Source organism: Strix aluco, chromosome 17 (assembly GCF_031877795.1).
Source record: "Strix aluco isolate bStrAlu1 chromosome 17, bStrAlu1.hap1, whole genome shotgun sequence".
Classification (NCBI taxonomy): domain Eukaryota; kingdom Metazoa; phylum Chordata; class Aves; order Strigiformes; family Strigidae; genus Strix; species Strix aluco.
In genome coordinates this window covers 5,757,470-5,776,128 of record NC_133947.1, presented here as the reverse complement: position 1 = coordinate 5,776,128, position 18,659 = coordinate 5,757,470, and the positions used below count along the sequence as shown (strand labels likewise).

The window sequence follows — 18,659 nt, the reverse complement described above, 5'->3', positions numbered from 1 at the left end:
TTGCTATCTCATTGCTCATTAAGAACAGCAGAAAAGAACAGACACTGAAAAAGCAGATAAAAGGACAAAGGAGTACACAGGCTTCAAGCCTATGGCAGTGAGCTTTAACATCAAGAAGCAACAGCCCAAAATATTAACAGTATATGCTTAGAAAGGTATATTTAGGGGTATGTGCTGTCTCAGGAAGGGAAAATATGATCCTTTTTTATGAAGAGAGTGTTACCTTATAATGCGTTTGTTTGCCCTTGCTATGCCTGTAGGAAAGATATACCTCATTCCTCTGATGGTTAAACATTTTCTTCTAATGTCCAGCCTACATTTATTCATTACCAGACAGAATAGATCTACTATCTTTTCTCTGTTTAGAAAATGAGTTACCTTACAAAGTCATCAGGTTAGTCTAGCACTATCCGCTTTCAGTAAATGCGTGTTGTATTTTAGCCCGTTTGTATCTGCCATCATGTCTGGTATTATTCTTTCCTGCTAAATTTATCCGAAAGTCTTGTATTTTATTTGGATCAGACTTCAATCATTTTTCCTCTTTTTAAATGCTGGAACAATTTCTCCTGCTCTCAAATTGTGTTGTGTTGCTCCTGCAGTGATGCTGTTACACAGCCAGATATAATCTTGATAGGTCAGTGCTGTTAGACATCTGGGTCAGAAATTAGAATATTTCAGTTGAAAGGGACCCATGATGATCATCTAGTCCAAATTATTGTTGCATTATGATCTTTATTATTTGTTCCACTTGGATGAAATAATTTCTATCTCCATGCATTCATTTCCTCTATGTACATTTCCACTATATATCATGCATTCGTGTCCTGCCTCTCCCCCTTTCATCACCCCTACCTCTTCTCTCCTTCATCTCCTTGTATGTATGCCTGAAGAACATTTTGCTACTTGTTTTAATTTCCTTTGCGAGGTCTAACTCGGCTTTACTTCTGGCACATTTCCCTTTATGCCTATACTTCCTAACTTCTAAGACATAGTTTTCTTTGATTAATCCTTTTTTCCATTCCTTCTACTCCCTTTGCTTATTCCTAATATCCACTTTGAAGTGGTTATTCGCTGAGTTAGGTCTGGACCCCTTCCTTGAGGAGTTTTATCCCTCTGTGTACAAGTCCCAAATACTTTTTATAGCCTCTGCTTAAATTCCAAGCCTGCCCAACATTCAAACCTTTTTCAGCTGTCAAAAATCAGGAAGGAAAAGATGTTAATTGCTGCTGTGTACCAACTTCCAGCACATTAGGCTTCCCATTGGGTTCATGTTCACCATCCCACCGTGTGAGATATTCCAATTGGTTTTCTCTGCACACACATCCAGAGCTCAAAGATCACGGGGAGACTGCCGACGGCAGGAGAAATTCCTCTCAACCTACACCCACAGCAGCAGTGCCAAGAGAAGGCTAGAAGGTCATTAGCTGAAACTGTTCTCATAGAATAAAAAATTGTTACAGTAGATTAAAAATTAGCATGAAGAAATGAAGTACGTACATATATTTTTAAAGCCTCTGTCAGGCAGCCAAAATGAAAACAGATTTCACCAGACCACGAAAAATGAAACGCGTGCGTTAGTCCTTGTATGACTGGAGCTTATTTCCTTGCTAAATTCCAAGTTTCAGGTCTCTCCCGCTGTGGCAGAAGGGCTGCTCAAGAAAACTCCCTATATGTCTTATAATAGCAAAGGAATACTTTTTTCTATTTCTCACTGTACAAGTTTGCCCAGGCGGTTAGATGAAACGAGGTAACATTTCCAGAAAATGTGGTTGTGATTATAGTCACTGTTCCTACCATATGTGTAAATACTAGTTGTTTTGGGTGGGGGGGTGGGGGGGCGGTTTGAGAGTTTAGACTAGGGAGTCTCCTGACAATCAGTGCCGGGCATCGACCACTTCAGTTTTCACAGGGGACATGTTGGACGTCCCTGGGGGTGCGGGCACAAGGTGCAGACCTGGCCAGTGGTGCGCAGGAGGGAGCCCAAACCCCACCTCATGTCATGTCAGCCCCATGCAGGGGAGAGCCAGGCCGGCCTGACAAAGCAGCAGGGGAAAAATAATTTCAGTCTGGCTTATTAAAAAGCCTCTTTCAGAAAGTCAAACTCAGTACTGTAATTTTAAAAGGCTTGTTCATTTTCAGGGAACATCCTGATTTTTGAATAGTCAGAGCCAGCAAAAAGAGCTGTGTGAGGTTTTTGGGAAAACAGAAAATTCACTGAAAGGAAATTGGGGGGAAAGTGGGCGATTCACATGAAAAAAATAAATGGGAAAAGAGAAGCCGTCAAACCAAAATGGTCCTACTACAGTATTTTGCTTTGAACCAAACTTGTGCCTTTTGAGGATGATTTGAGGATGCTTCACAGCCGTGAGAAGGAGCACGTTAACTGAAAAAGCCATGGAAATGTTAGGGGTCTTTGTACGAAGCCATTTTGCCAAGTTTCCAAAGGCAGGGCTCCGGCTCAGCTGCCCCCAAGGGAGCCCAGGGCCGGGCACACGGGCATGGAGGCTGCCATTTCTCCTAGGCCCTCACCTGGCCCTCGTTGTGGCCACCACCGTGAGGCTCGAACGCCCCCGTACCCCCCCGCTAAGGCCCGAAGCGGCAGGAGTCCGGGGCCTGTCAGGCCTCGCGGGTCTCACCGCCCTTGGGGCTGGACGCGGGGTCTCGCTGCCCCCGGCCCCAGCAGCGCCGGAACGCTGGTGCGGCGGGCGGCGGGCCCGGGCGGAGCGGCGCGGGGGAGGCGGGCGAGCCGGAAGGCGCCGGGCGATGCACAACGCGGAAGTGAGCGGGGCCGTTGCTGGGGCTGCAGTCGGATCCGGGGGGGATGGATGGGGCCGGCGGCCGGGGGGGCCCGGCGCTGGGGGCCTCCGCCCGGGCCCTGTGAGCAGCCAGCGGGCGTCGCCGGGGGCGGCCGCCGTCTCTGCCCGCGGGCCCCGGGCTGAGCTAGGGCCGAGGGCCCGGCAGCGCGGCGCTGAGCGGCCCCGGGGCGAGGGGCCCCGGGGCGGTAGGCCATGGCCACCCGGCGTCTAACGGACGCGTTCTTGTTGTTGCGGAACAACGCGGTGCAGAGCCGGCAGCTGCTGGCCGAGCAAGTGAGTAGTTACGGCTCCTCCAGCCCTCTGAGTTCACGTAGCATGGCTGCTGCGGTGAGTCTCCTCCCTTCATCCTACCGTACCTTGCCGCGCCTGGGGCTGCCCGGCAGCCCTGCCCTGTGCCCCGCTCCTCCCGTCTGGCCCTCCAGCCTTCCCGACCCCCCTGACCCGCCCCGGCCCTCCCTGGCTGGGAGCCCTCTCCTCAGCGCCCCACCGGCCTCTCGACTTTCCCCCTCTGCCCCTCCCTCCCCACCTTGTTGATCCTTCTTTCCTACTACTTCACGTAAAACGAATAGAAGAGATCTGTCTTGTGCTGATCACGTCTCTATTCACTTCATGAATAAAAAATACAGTTATTGTTCCAAAAACTTCATGTTAGCACTGACATGAGGTTTTTTTGTCCAGTGTGCTTTTTGGCCTCCTTTCCCCAAAGAAAAAAATACGAGTTATTCCATAGAGCAGAACTCTTCTATTCACTTCAGTGTGGACACTGTTAAATACATTAGTGTAGATTATTCCCATTGCTTGAATTTTTTCCATAATTTGCTCTGATGTCCATTGCCCTTCTTGTATTTTTTCCCCCAAATGCAAATAATAATGTAAGTCTTTTGTGAAAAAAAGGGGAGTCAGTAGATTCTAGTGTAAGTCCTCATTACAGAAACTTCAAAAGTGTCAGTTTATGTGGCTTTTTCTGTTGAGCTTGTCAGACCATGATGGACTGCTTGGCTGCTCAGCTCTACTGAGGTTTTTACACTTTCTGTTCAAACTTACCATTTATTTGTAGTAGGCACCAGTAAATATCTGGTGGCAGTCTCATCATTCTAGATCACTTTTTATCAATGCATTTTTGTTGGGAAAAGCAGTACTTTGTGCTGCAAATTTTATTTCAACCGATGAGTTGCTGTTGAATGGTCTTTGTTCATTGTTAACTTTATTACACCTGTGTCTAACAAGCTATGTATTAAATTGCATTTGCAGAACAGAAAATGTCAATAGTAACGTGTATTATACATGTTTAATTTGGCACTGCATTTAGTTCTTGTTAACATGGTTTTTGCCAATATCAATATCACTTCTTCAGATCCTTGGATTTTTTAAAATATCGTATAGAACAGCTAGTGATAGTTTAAGCTTGCATACAGACTACTGAGCAGTGAAACTACACTTTTACTCAACAGTGAGTGCAATAACAGCACTTGCATGAAATGTTTATTTACAGTGTTTGTTGACATTAACTGAAGCTGTTTTCTAGGATGCTCATTCAAATGCAATCAAAGTTAAGAGCGATTGGAAATTGTTTCTGTTGTGCAGGGGATAAAGTTAGCATCTCAGTCCTGATCCTGGTGCACAGCTGAGAGTTACATAGTTACTACAAGCGTACTAATGTAGCAAGAAGTGTAAAGACGGTAGTGCGAGCTGTTCGCAGTTTATGTTTGCCTGTGACTGTCAGAGTTGCAGCTAATTACCTTTTCTTTTGGGTGGTATCCCCAGAGCAGAGCTGCTGCATGCCAGCGGGACAGCGTTGCAAATTCCAGCTCATAGTACTTTGCCTTACTTCAGTTCAGTCTCCAGGCTTCTGAAGAAATCCTTTACTCTGAGAGCTCTCTCAGAAATTGCATTCTCATGTGGGCAGTCAACCACTCCTTAAATTCAGAAAATCAAAGTAGCATTCTTAACAGTATAGTTCTGTTTCAAAAGCTTGGTGTAGGATAAAAGAGATCATTAGTTGAAGCCTGCTGCTTTGTTAAACCACAAGTATTTTGTCCTTGGTTTAGATCTGTTTGCTTTATTAATCTCTCAGTGAAATATCCTATTGCTCACACGTACCCTCCACAGTACAAAGGCTGATGAATAGAGGAGGTGCAGATACTAGCCTTTTGTATTTTTCCAGATACATGTAGGATTAATGTTACCTGAAACTAGAGCATAATTGACGTGTGTACATAAGTGAGTGTATACTATGTTTGCTTTCGCTTTTTGTCTTTTGCTGTCTGTTTTATCCTGTGATAACTTGAGTGCTTGTCAATAAATGTCTTACAAAAGCTTGTATATGCATCCTCCAGTCATAATCAAACCTCTTAACTCACCAGTGGATGTTGAATACTGCAGCCCTTGCTGTCGCACTTGAGCATACTCTATTGCAGTTTTTCTGCCTGAAATTTTAGTAGCTAGAACCTTCACTGTGCAGTTACTTTGAAAAACAAACCAAGCTCTTAACTTGATCTCATGTTCTTTCTGTTTACCAAGCAACTGAAATATTTTTTTAAACAGTTTGTGCATCAACCAAAATGCTGACTTAAAAAGTACAATATCATGATATATTTATTGAATAGTTGTGTTTTACAAGTCAGTTTGTTTTGTTCTTGGTAAACCATCATGCTTAAAAAATAAATCAGTAATTTCTCAACTGACCATACCCTATATCTGTCCTATGTCTCTTTTTTTCCCTTTTATCTTTTGCTGTCTCTTAACTGGATGGGGCTGATGGGATCCACAAATCACTTCAGGAGCTGGATGAGGTATTGTTTTTCACATTTTATTCTGCCATGGTGCATCAAGCATACATCATCAAGCTAAAATGTTCCTTTCTTTATTCTGCTAGTTTATTAAATTTCATTGTATAGAATGAAGTGTCTCTGCCCACAGTAGGATGACAAGGCTGCATAGAGAAGACAAGCATTTTGTGATATAATGTTACATTGTTAACAGATACATGTGTAAACTAGTCTGACTTACTGTATACATATGGGCTTTAGTGACTTTGTACAATGAAGCTATTAACTATTTTTTATGCTATGCATAAATTGTACACTTTATTGGTCAGGGATAAAAAATAGGCTTTCAGGAAAGAATTGCCCAGGAAGGAAGAGGGATTGTTTTTTAAAAGGGAAGGAGGTGGGGAACCACAAAGCTTTCCAGGCCTGATAAAGGAAAACTAGAAATCTGGGAGAAACTAGGAAGTGAGGTTTCTGTATTAAATCTTTCCCTGAGAACAAACAGTGAAGTAATTGAGTATGTTTCAAGTTGTATCATTGATGATACCACCTCTTTCTATCTCCAGTAAAGGAAGATTATTTTATATCTGAAATTACAAAGCCTAATTCAACTGACCACAAGATCTGTATTTGTCTTCCAACTCCATCCATTCCCCTGCCTTCCTCTCAGAGGAGAAAGATGACCGGAAGCATCTTTGACCCCAGCGCTAAATGTTGCTCTGTAGCTCTGCACACTGTTAGGTGTGTGTCATACTCAGCCTTAAATTGGAGAATCATAGGCATGCTTGTTGGAATAAACCTCTGGAAATCTTCTGGTTCAAGCTCCTGCTCAAAACGGGACTATAATCTATATAGGGTCTATCTATACTATCTATATAGTAATCTGTATAGGGTCATCCATTACTTTGTTTAACCAAGTCTTGAAAACCTCCAAGAATGGAGATACCACACTTTCTCTGGACAACCTCACCCAACACTGCACCATGGTAGAAATACCTACACTCTAGCACTGAGCCTATTTACATAAGTTTCTAAAGCCTACCAAGAAAAATCTTCTGATCTGTTTAAAGGTCAATAGCATTAATACTGTCCTTAACAAAAGAATTCTTACTGAGGGTGAACAGCACATCTCACTGGTAATGATATCAAAACAGATAAATAAATCTCTACCTCTGTATTCAGGATCAGACCATGGCTTTTGGTTTCTGCCAAAATGAGCTTTAAAAACCCCCCAAACAACCAAAACCAAAACAAACACCCTGCACATTACATTCTTATTGCTTCATAGTTGTCATATTAAGGTTTCTTGAGTTTGAAGCTGTTCAACCTGCATCCAGAAGTATTATTGGAAAAATAAGATTCTGATAGGTTTATCACAGGCATTTTGGGGCTAAAAAATACTTTTAATTAGTTACATGTTTTTTTCCTAAAACCTTTTAATATTTCAACCCTACAGATTAGATTCTATTCCCAAAAATAGTCTCCAAAAAGTGTAGCATACCCTTTTGGGACTACGACTGTGCTGCTATACATCAGTGTGCATCAGCCTCCAATAATATAAACCCTGATTTGTTGCACCCAAGTTATTAAAATTATGACTATTAATTGTGATAAAGGGTTTCTTTTACTCCTTTCCTATCCTCAGACCTCTTGTGGAGCTGTGGAAAGCTGTCTATAAGCTGACTGGCCCATTGTCTTATTTACTTTCTGACAATCTAGAATTTTCTGGAGAATTATTCTATCCATTTTCCTGCAAATTTCTTTACCTCAGACCATACAGCTGAAGCAGGAATCACTGATTTAGGGAAATGTGGATTGGTCACTATCTTTGTTTGTTTATATTTGTTTAGCACCTTTTCATTTCTGTTAAATAAATAAATAAATAACAATTTTAGTTGCATGTCAGTTTGCAGGAGTGTTTGATTTTCAGCTGCCTAGTAGGTGAGTGTCTAGCTAAATACAACACTGAGAACAATCATGGGATACTATTTTTATTTCTTGGAGATATAATAAACATTTTTATTTGGATATTTTCCCAAATGAGATTTTCAGAATTGCCTGGCCCTATACAAACCATGCTACACCATTGATTAGGGATCCCTTTTCTGTGAATCATTGTCTAATATGAAATGTACCAATATGAGAATTACTTGAATTCTCGCTGCAATACCATATCTTCCCTTGAAAATCTGCTACAAATTTATTCTAAGAGTAACTTTCATCTTTCAGATCCTGTAGGAAGTGGGAGGATGTAGGTCATTAACATAGAGGGACAAACCAGGAGGTGTGGAGCTTGATCATACCCGCATCATGCACAAACACATTTTTTAGGTTAATTTTTATGGGAAGATATACATGCACTTTTTCTGATGCTCAGGAATTTGGATCTGAGTAAAATTAATTTGCTGTCTTTTCTTATCTTCTGTAGCTTGCTGATGATCGTATGGCACTAGTATCGGGAATAAGTTTAGATCCTGAAGCAGCAATTGGAGTAACAAAACGCTTACCTCCCAAATGGGTTGATGGAGCAGATGAAGTAAGTTGCATGGCAAATCCAACAGAGTTTGATTTCCCTTGTAGGGATTTATTAGTGTTGTCAGTTACATTCTCAGTGCTGTAAGTTTTATGATAGAAGTAGTATTAGAAGAAAGATTAAACCAAGTATGTTTTCTAAATTGATGCCCTTGTTTAGAGGAAAATATCAGGCAAGCTGTGACGTATCTTGAAGGATATATTGCAAGTGAAATAAAGGGAGATTATCTAGGACCAGAAATTCCAGAAGGCTGGGTCTGCATCATCGGGGGAGCCCAGTATTAACAGTACACTGGGACTACTAGGATAGACATGCTATAGCTGACTGTTTAGACTTAAGACTGCAGGAAGGTCCCAAAGCTCTTAGCAGAACAAAGCTGTTCTCAGTTTGAAACTTAGAAGGAAGGGTACAGAAAATCAGTAGACTTTAGTAGACTTCTAGTAGATTTTTTGTTTGAATCCGTTGAGGTGTCCAATTGAGTAGACCCTAAAATGGTGAAGATTAGCAGTTTATTATTTGAAAACAGAAAATGTTAGTGTCTTCTAGGAGGAGAATTTTTCCTGCCTATGCAGTACTGATACCTTGCAAGTTATGGAAGTATTTGGACAAATGCAAGGGAATGATTCAGGAGGCATCCAATTAAAAACCTTTTCCAGTATTTGGAGTGTGAAGCTATTCTTGACTTCCAGAAAATCCTTTTAAAATGTAGTCTCAGCACACATGTTGGCTCATCAGTTTGTGCATACAGAACCAATTGTGCAGAAAGGTGATCAGTCTCCTTTTTACTACAATAATAATCATACCTACAGATTAATTTTTAATGACTTGTTTGAAAGCATGTCATTTAACTTTTGCTGTTAAGTTCAGGCTATTCAGTGTTTACAGAGTTGAAGGTGTGACCTGAATTTTCATTTATGTTTTTAGAAGTTGGCTAAACCTTCTTACCATTATATTAATATATAATGATAAAAATATTATTCCAACTTAATGAAGCATATTTGAAAACAGCAGTCTTGCCTAAGATTACAAGAGTAGCTTAAAAAAGTTAGCAATCTCAGAGTATATGAGAGTATTCAGTTACTTCTTAGTCAGCTTTTTATGCATTTTTTTTTAATGATCTTTGGTTTGCTTTTTATGTTATATAGATTTCCTTCAATGATTTTTGTATAGCATGTCAGAACCTTTTCCTCTGAAATGTTAGTCACTTCCCTTTCTTCATTGTTTGGTTTTCTGTTTTAGATTCAGTATGATATTGCCAGAGTTAAACAGAAGATGAAAGAATTAGCCAGTCTTCATGATAAACACCTAAACAGACCAACACTGGATGACAGCAGTGAAGAAGAACGGGCAATAGAAATAACAACTCAAGAGATCACACAGGTACAGACTACTTTCAAGTCTAAGCCTACAGTCTGGCATATGTGTAATGCATCATGATGAAGCAGTGGTTTCCTTTGAGTGAAGCATTTCTTTTGTAATCAGTATTAGAGTGAGCCAGAAGTCCTGGGCTCTGTGCTTGGTACTGCACTCACTGCCCCAGTGAACTTCTCAGTGAGTCACTTAACATCCCTCTTCTTTTACTTACCTGTTTGCTTTTCTACTTGGAATAGAATTGGGGTACATAATCAGATCACATTTACAGATATATCAGAGAAATATATATATGTGCATATATATATATAAGGCTTCTGGTCCAAGCAGTTATAATGAAGCAAACATCTTTGGTCAGAAGTAGTTGTGTTACTCTGCTACCCTGTTAGCTTTAAGTTGTTTGTTCACCTATGTTCTGTGTTTCCATACCTTTTTAAACATTGCACTGGGCAATAAGAAATGAATTTTAAAAATCTAGAAATCAAAATATTAGTCTTCCAATAGGAACTTTTGCAATGTGATATTTAAAGTGTGTGTTGCTGTATGTTCTTTACTAACGGAATTGTTTTCTCAGTTATTTCACAGATGTCAGAGAGCAGTCCAGGTCTTGCAGAGCAGGTCACGTAGTTGTACAGAACAAGAAGCACGTGTTCTCAGGAATGTAGTGTCTTCCTTAGCACAGTCCCTTCAGGACCTATCCACCAACTTTAGGCATGCACAGTCTGACTATCTCAAACGTAAGCATAAGAGATACAGTAATACATGGGCACCTTCTGTGGAAACCACTAATTAAGGTGTGCTTATTTTCTTAGTTGGGAAAACTGAAGCACAGAAAGGTTAATTGATGCACACAAGACTACCAAAAATATATTAGAGTGGAGGTTAGAATTTGGGAGTTTCTGGTTCACAGTCCATGTTCAAACTGCTTTATTCTACCTCTCTTTCCTATTGTTAAAGGAGAAGTTTCATGGTTAAAGAGATCAACAAAACCAGGGTATTTCATCCATCTGCATTTTTAATGTGTCATTGCTTCTCAAATTGTGGTTGCACTGGTGAAGCAGCCTTTGGTCTTCAGACATAGTACCTCCTGTTGATTGGTAGTCTGTGATAGATAAAACTTCAAAAGGTAGTCTGATAAAGTTGTTCATCCATAAACAGACAAAAGTGGAATATCCTCTGTTTAAAATCGTGTGCAATTCTATTTTCAGCTAAGTAAGGTTAAAATAATCTTGGAAGAAACCCACAAAAATTTGATCTTCAAAGTTTATACTGATATTTCTGCCTCTCATGGTATAAATGGTGGAACTTAAGATCACAATTCAGACAAGGGATGTTCCTAAGAGAATTTGTTAGCCTAGGTTGATCACACTTTAAAGCTCTTAACCTGCCTAAATTTTAACTTCATGGAATGTAATGACTTAAAATCGCTGCTTTAATCAGACACTTGCAAGTCTTGTTGAATTTGTTATGCTTTGTTAAATAGTAAGCCTGTGTGACAGTTAAAATTCAGATACTGCTGCTTATGTCATTTTTTAGCCAGATTTTCTTTCTTGTGCTTTTCTGTCTGGTGCTTCAGACCTTACTCTTACTCTGATTTTAGTGTGTGTAAGTATTATGCTCAAACATAACTTGTCTTTCACAGGCATGAAGAATAGAGAAGAAAGATCCAAACATTTCTTTGACACCTCAGTCCCACTGATGGACGATGGGGAGGATGATACACTTTACGATAGAGTAAGTTAAGATATTATTATGCAAATTCAGTACGAAGAAACTTCATACATACCTTTAATTTCAGTATGAAAATATCAAAATGGTATGCCACGAGCACCAAGCTATGCGGAAATGCTATTTCTCCAGATTTGTGATGCATTTTCCCAATTAGTATTGTTACGATGTTAATATGATTGTGCCATCAGCCTCAGTGTTGCAGTGTGAGGGAACTCAATTTGGCTGCTGAATTCTCCTTACATGCCTGACAGGGACTAGAAGGTCTGTAAATACAGTGCTGTCCTTTGTCATACCACCTTTCTGGGCAGGTGTAGAAGTAGTTGTTAGCAAACTGTGATTCTGAGTTTGAGTGGAAGGTGACACTCTTTAAAGTGAACTGAAGATTTTCAGTATTACAAACTGTTACAAATAATGGTGTAATGATTTGTTTGTGCACAGTTATGTTGTGGAGCTGTACCAGACCCACTTCTTTGTTTTACTTTGTGGAGTTTGGGGGTATTGCATTTCTAAGCAATGGTGGGATCTGTTCTATTGTGTCCTATCTAATAGTGCTGGAGAATACTCTTAACTGCTATGCTTAATGTTTAACTGAAAACTTACCAAAAATGTCAAGGCCACTTTTCAGCTAATCTTGTGTATAAGAGGTTTTTCACTTATCTCTAAATAAGAGTGATGGGGAAAGGATAGTGCTGAGCTGTGAATGGCCTTGGGAGACTAAAACAGAAAGGTCTCTGTAGTTTATAAAAAATAATTCACAATTGCTGCTGTGTCTTTACACATTGGCATTATGGGCCTTTCTGTAATGCTGATCAATCAGTAAATATTTCATATTGGGTTTGTACACCAAAAACCCCCACTGTTTTAGGACAGATCATATTTTAAAAAGTTGTTTGTGTGTTTGGGCAGGATGCAAGATTTACGTTTTCTCTGCTCAAACTGTAAATAGCTGTCCAAGTTATTTTAGTGACCCTGAAACTCTCTTTTTAAAATACAATAATTTATTTTTTTCCCTTGGATACTTGTCTACTAAGGAAATTCCAAAAGGACTGTGGTGTTATGAAATCTTATAGTCCTTATAATTATTTCTAGTGTTTTCATGCCGCTAATGTCAGTTCAACATCTAAATCTTTAATTTCAACAGGGTTTTACAGATGACCAGCTAGCATTGGTGGAGCAAAACACATTAATGGTGGAAGAGCGGGAACGAGAAATCCGTCAGATTGTACAGTCAATCTCCGATCTCAATGAAATATTTAGGGACCTGGGAGCCATGATAGTAGAACAGGTACGTTGACATCACAGTGTTAGTAAGAAGTAGGAGATTCCACGTAGTGTTAAGGCTTCCAGACTCTTCCTGTTGTAACACCCTGTTTTCATGTGCTTCTCACTGTTCCTAACTTACCTCTTTGGGTGAAGGTTTCCTCTGCTTGAAGTCTGCCAGAAGATGAGTTAATGAAAATAAATAAGTAAAAATAAAACTGGTTATGAGTGTCAGACTAAAAAAATCCTAGAATGCCAAAGTTCTGTTGGTTATTTCTCCCAGAGATTCAGCCAAAAGCACCTGAACTGGAAGTAAGGTGATTATTAAGGCACGTGATATGAGATGGTGACAGAGCTACCAGTTAGGCATTGAGCAAGGAGGTACTTTAATGAAGTCCCAGCTAGTTCTAATGTAAAAGTTCATAGTTTATATAGTTCATTACCTGTTTGCTGTGAGCATTGTTAATTACTCTGCTGCTCATAATAATAATTGCTTTATGAAGTTCATTTAGGTTCAATTTGGTTCTCATTCTTTCCATTTTATTTAGGGAACAGTTCTAGATAGAATTGACTACAACGTTGAACAGTCATGTATGAAAACTGAAGAGGGACTAAAACAACTACATAAGGTAAATTGACAGAATAATTAAGCTGTATTGCATATCTAATCTTTTATAATTTAATAGCCATTAAGTTATTCAGTCATTTTTCATGGTCATTGGACATAGTGCCTTTTAGAATGATTGCTGGACAGTATCAAACGTCCAACTGTACTGTAGTAGGAACTTTCCATATAACTTCTGTTAATGTCATGCTTGATGCCTAGTGTTAATTTCTTAAATAACTATCTGGGCATCCAAGCAATGTACTTTGATCTCTATATTGCTGACCTGGTGGGACCTATCTGCAATTCTTTCTCTGTTTGGAGAGCCTGGTGCTTGTGAAATAGAACTGGTTAGTGGGTACCTCACTATAGATTTCAGTCAGTTGATATATCCTAGTTTGAAAACATTATCTCAATAGTGTGAGCAGCAAGAATAATTTTAAATGTTTTCTCTTACCATCTGACACTTGTTAGAAGTTAGGTCCAACCTTATGCTTTTAATGTGAAGCTTTTACTATGAACGTCTGAAAAGTTTGAATTGGCAGCAGAACACAGAGTTTTGTGGTTTGGTTTGGTTTTGTTGGCTTTTTTGTTTTGTTTTGATTTTAAGCGAAGTTCTGACTTGTCAGCTCAGTTCAGTCCTTCCATTGCTGGAAATAAAGTAAAACAAGATTCATGCAAAAGCTTATTAAGTAAAACATTCTGTTTTGGAAACATGAATGTCTTACTACTACACACTCACCTACATATTATGGTAGACTTCTAATATATGGACAGCAAAAAAGTGCCATTTGAGGAAGAGCAAATTAAATGGGTTATAGGTTTATTCTTGTTACACATAAAAGTAAATTGGAGATCACTAAGGGCATTGACCATTGGTGAACAAGGCTTAAAGTAATTGCAAGCAATTTGCACAAACTGAACTGGAAATAAATGGATCTGTTGGAATCAATGCTATTTCTAGTCTAGAGGTAGTTAATGAATTGTCAGCAAACCCCTCTTTGGATTGCTGACTAGAGTATGGATTTTTGATCCAATATGTACCTGTTTTCAGTACAGCATAGGGATTGTTTTCACCTATCATGGAAGACATACACACAGGTCTGAATAGTGATATCAAACACAGACACCTTGCTGTTTCTAATACTGTTGGTAGCTTTATTCTGATTTAATTTCTATAATTTTCTGTTTTCATTGGCATAATTATTACAAACTACTGAGACAGCACTTTCACAGAAATGGCATTAATTCACTGCAGAAGTCTGGTGATACGAATCACTAGTTACCAATTCCTGCTTCACGTGAAAATTGGATTTGGTTGTGATGCTTTGTCAAGGCTTTGATACTTAAAGCCTAATTAAGTAAATATCACAGCGGTTGCATGTCACACAGTTTCAGGTCAAAAACTCCTCTTTAGCAAATCTGATAATAAATAATTACTTTCCAGGGACTATAAAGGAGAAGAATGAATATCTTTTTTCCTTTAAATTTTGAAGGTTTATTAATTTAAAAATAATTAAATGCAAGTTTTGTTTTGTTTAGCTTCTATTAGCAGACTTTCATTTGGCTTTTGGAGAGTTTTCTCCACGTTGCCTCCTTTTAATTCCCCTGGGAAAAAGAGAAAAGGGATGAGAAAATGTGGTTAGAAGAAAGAAGGAATGAAGCAGAAAACTGAGAACCAAATCAAAAAGAAAGCTATCAGTTCTAATTGAAATTAAATGAAAATGCACAGCTGAATCAGGTACAACAGAAATGCCTATTAAAAACCAAAGTTTTGTTGTGAATTTTAATGTCCTTCAAATATAGGGATCTTATATCAGCAAAATGAGTTAAAACATCTTACCAACTTTTACTGTTCAGACTGTCACATACCCAGTTGCCTGATCTTGTTTCCATGGTCTTCCTAGCTAAGTGTTCTTCCAAATGAAGTATCATTCTTCGTGTAGCTCTCGTGTCCTGTGGAGGCATAGGGCCTGCTCAAGGACTGCTGAAGAGAAGTCACAGTAAGGTTGCTTAACTGACATGAGGATGCATTCTTCTTTTTATGGAGTCTGCTCTTTAATTCAGATAAATGTGACTTCAGTGTACACTTACCTTCACTGAAGTCTGGTGCAGACCAGAGTTATTTTGTGGGAGTTGCTTGCAATATACATTGTATGAAATGTCAAGTTACCAAAGAACAATTCTGAGATACATGTGCTTCACTTTGACTAAAGAAGAGTCTGTACTTTGTAGCTTTGCGGAAATCTAACTATTAATTATTTCTTTTCTGTTACTATAGGCAGAGCAATATCAAAAGAAGAATCGGAAGATGCTTGTTATTTTAATTTTGTTTGTTATAGTAATTGTCCTTATTGTTGTTCTTATTGGTGTAAAGTCACACTAGGTTTCACTTCATTTTCTTATTTTTGAAGTTTATGTGAACTTTTTTCCCCAATGTGAATGGATGGACCTGCACTCCAGAAAGCTGCCTTTGAATGTATAAGCCCTTGTGATGCAAAGTCTGTGCAATGTTTCTGTCGAATTCCTCAAAGTACAAGTTTGGTGATCTGTGAGGTGTTTGTAAGGATTATATGGAAATTGTCAGGAAATCTGATGCTCCCACACAAATAATTTGGTGCTCTATGTAGAGGTATTTGGAAACACAGTACAAAATTGAAGTTTACCAGTGAGTACAGTAATTAGTGTGTTACTGTGAGCAAAAATGTGTTGTCTTCTGTATTCTTATGTCACAATTGTTACAGGCTTCAAATTTAAACCGTGTTACTGAATCATAGGACTAGATAACAAAAGTTGATCTAGATGTAAAATATGTTGAGGCACAAAAAAATTTAACTTCATCCCCTTTCTTCCAGACTCAAACTCCAAAGAACTGGATAAACAGCTAAAAAAGAAAGCTTTTAGCAACCAGAATGTAATCCAGCCCCTGTGATCTTAATTTAGATACTGCACCATTACTAAGACTCAGAGTAGTACTTGATCTTGTCAATAACAAGATTTAATCACTGGCATAATTTAACGCCTTTATTTAATTAAAAATTTTTCTGAGGTTGAGTAATCATGGGAATGTTTTTCCTCACCAGAATGATCATATGTATTTTTTCATGTACAATTTCTTTATAGTACGGACATTACATGAAAGTAGTGGTGAAGTTAAACCTGAAAAATAGAGATTCTCCATTTGGCTTTCTACTCCATCTGACCTGCTACAGTGGGTCTCAGATGTTTCATACTTTGGTTGTTGTAGAAGATGTTTATTTTACAGTGCATCTGTCCATATGTAATGTTTTCTTGTATAAGTGACTTCACTACAGTATACATTACATCCATTTTCCCTGACAGAAGATTATTTCTTTCCAATGCCTGCCTGGAAGAAGATGTGTTTATGGTCTTTTACTGACCATGAGAGATGTCATGCAAGTGACATGTTACTAGGCCTTCAGTAGAGAATTTGGGGTTTTTTTCACTACTTTTTTTCAGTGGAGAACTTTGCTGTAGGCCATAAAAGAGAAATTAGGGCAACAGTTAAGTAATAGAATATTCATAATTTAATTCAGGCCTGAAGTGGTGTGCAGTTGTAGAGGCCTTGCCTTAATATTTTTAATACGGCTTTTCTGTATGGATTTTTTTCCCCAAAGGGACTGTAACTTCCTTCATTTTCTGACTGATACAGTGCTCCTCATAAACATGCAGAGATGTTCTGCTCAAAGCCCCTGGAAGTGCAGTTCCGCAATACTATGATATTAATGTTGCATATGTTGCCTGCCCTGAGTTTATCTTTACTATGTACTAAGGAGGACTTAAGATGTGGCTTTAAACTGACTTGATGCAGGAACGGACCTGAAAGCAAAGACTACAAAGATGTGAAAGCCTTGGATTTTTGGGTGGCTTATTGTGAAAAGCTTTGTACCACTCTTGTTACCTCTAGACAAAGGGGATGTTGAACTTCCAAAACTGCCAGTTCAAACCCTTGATTAAATTCATAAAGTGAATTGGTAAAAGAAAGAATGATGTCTGTAGCTGGGTGTGCAGCTGCCCTGTTCTGGTAATAGATCTTTTCAATGATCGTGAGTAAAACTACTGTCTCCCTAGTGTGCTGTCTACATCGGCTGGTGTGAAGCAGCATATTGCTATAATTTAATATACTGTATTTGCAACTTTCCCTCTAACATGAGATTGTGTTATTTATTTCTGTCTTGACTGGTGCTTTTGACATTTTATCATGGCTAATGAATTCAAAGAAGTAATAAAACACTTCCAACCTAATTGGGCAATTACTCATTTTTTTAAAAAATATGAAATGAAACATACTTGTGCGGTGTTAGTGTGTCTCTATATATTCTTCATAATTAAATGAAAGCAGCAGTGACATGAAATATCTTGGGGAAAAAAAATGTAACTTTCTGTAGCACAGTGTAAGTTGTATTGTCAAGAGTTATTTCCCATGAGTTATGCACATGGTATCTTAACTCCACTGAAGTAACTGGCTACATAATTTCTATCCAAATTCTGTAAAAGGGAATGCATTTTTAATGTGCATCAGACAAGAGGTTAAACTCAGATGTCAACTGTCCAGTGTAACTTGAGCTGGAATTTATTGAAGCAGATTATACTGAGGAAAAAAAACCCACAACAGACTTCTAAATCATTGCAGGTGTCTAGCTTATTGGGAGTCAGTCTAAAATTTAAACTACCAGCAGCTAAATCAAACCCTTATGCTGTGGTTTGTAAGACTATCTCCACATGTTGTGTGACAGAAGGGGTACTGTGTGCCACTGGGCAATGAAAGACCAAAAAAGCCCCTGCAGGGTAGGTTGGCTTTGACAGTGGCCGCTGCCTACGTGGGTGTCACAGGAGCAAGAGCTGCCTGAACCTACTGACTGCGCTTCTGTCCAGCCCTGTAATCGTCTGTGTGTGTCGCTGTGGAGAAAGCTGGTACACTGTTCTGCAGATTGTGACTTCTTCATGGTTGCCGGATTCTTCTTTGCTTGTATTGAACCTCTGATTCCTTACAAAGGAACCGCACAGCATTGCTAGAGCATCTCCCAAGAATCTGTGGCTCCTCACCTGGTGGGAATGACCTAAAAAGCTCTTGGCTTATAGACAATTTCTCCATTAAAATGCATGCAAGCGTGCAAAAAGGAGCTGCTGCTCCTCATTAGCAGAAGTTAATTCTAGTGATACGTGAAAATGACAGCATTAAAAGCACTGTAGTAGCAAATTTATTTCTACTGCAGGCCTTCTAGAAACTGAAAAGCAAAATGGAAGAATTGATTTCTTGCTTGGTGATTTTTGGAATGTGCTAAAAATTTGAATGAATACAATTGATGCAGTGCTCACTGAGGTTGCCTAGATTGTATTGATTTAAGGTTTGCTTTTGTGAAACACTTGTCACAACACAAAGGAGTCTTATCTCCTTTGCTTAAATCCTTGGAAACCTTGCTTTTGGTACAGCCTTGCAAAATGTAAGCTCACGGATAGGTGACAGTGAAACTGATTTTGTTGGGAAAAAAAAGTATATTTACTATCTAAAAAAAACTAAACACCAAAACAAACACTAAATCCAACAGCCTTCC

General features: G+C 39.0%; 1 protein-coding gene across 5 annotated transcripts; it reads left to right on the top strand.

The window, feature by feature from the left end:
* Positions 1–2,827: 2,827 nt before the first annotated feature.
* STX16 (syntaxin 16) lies at positions 2,828–17,349 on the top strand. Of its 5 annotated transcripts, none has more exons than XM_074842923.1 (8): positions 2,828–3,143; positions 8,013–8,120; positions 9,357–9,497; positions 10,063–10,225; positions 11,131–11,222; positions 12,361–12,504; positions 13,028–13,108; positions 14,626–15,353. In XM_074842923.1, exons 1-8 carry the CDS (start codon positions 3,009–3,011, stop codon positions 14,713–14,715), a joined length of 954 nt encoding a protein of 317 aa, XP_074699024.1. In that variant the 5' UTR covers positions 2,828–3,008; the 3' UTR covers positions 14,716–15,353. The 5 variants fall into 5 exon arrangements, with proteins under 5 accessions (XP_074699024.1, XP_074699023.1, XP_074699025.1 ...); XM_074842922.1 differs by lacking the exon at positions 14,626–15,353 and adding an exon at positions 15,365–17,349 and having other exon boundaries at positions 2,830–3,143; XM_074842924.1 differs by lacking the exon at positions 14,626–15,353 and adding an exon at positions 15,365–17,349 and having other exon boundaries at positions 2,831–3,089.
* Positions 17,350–18,659: the final 1,310 nt, after the last annotated feature.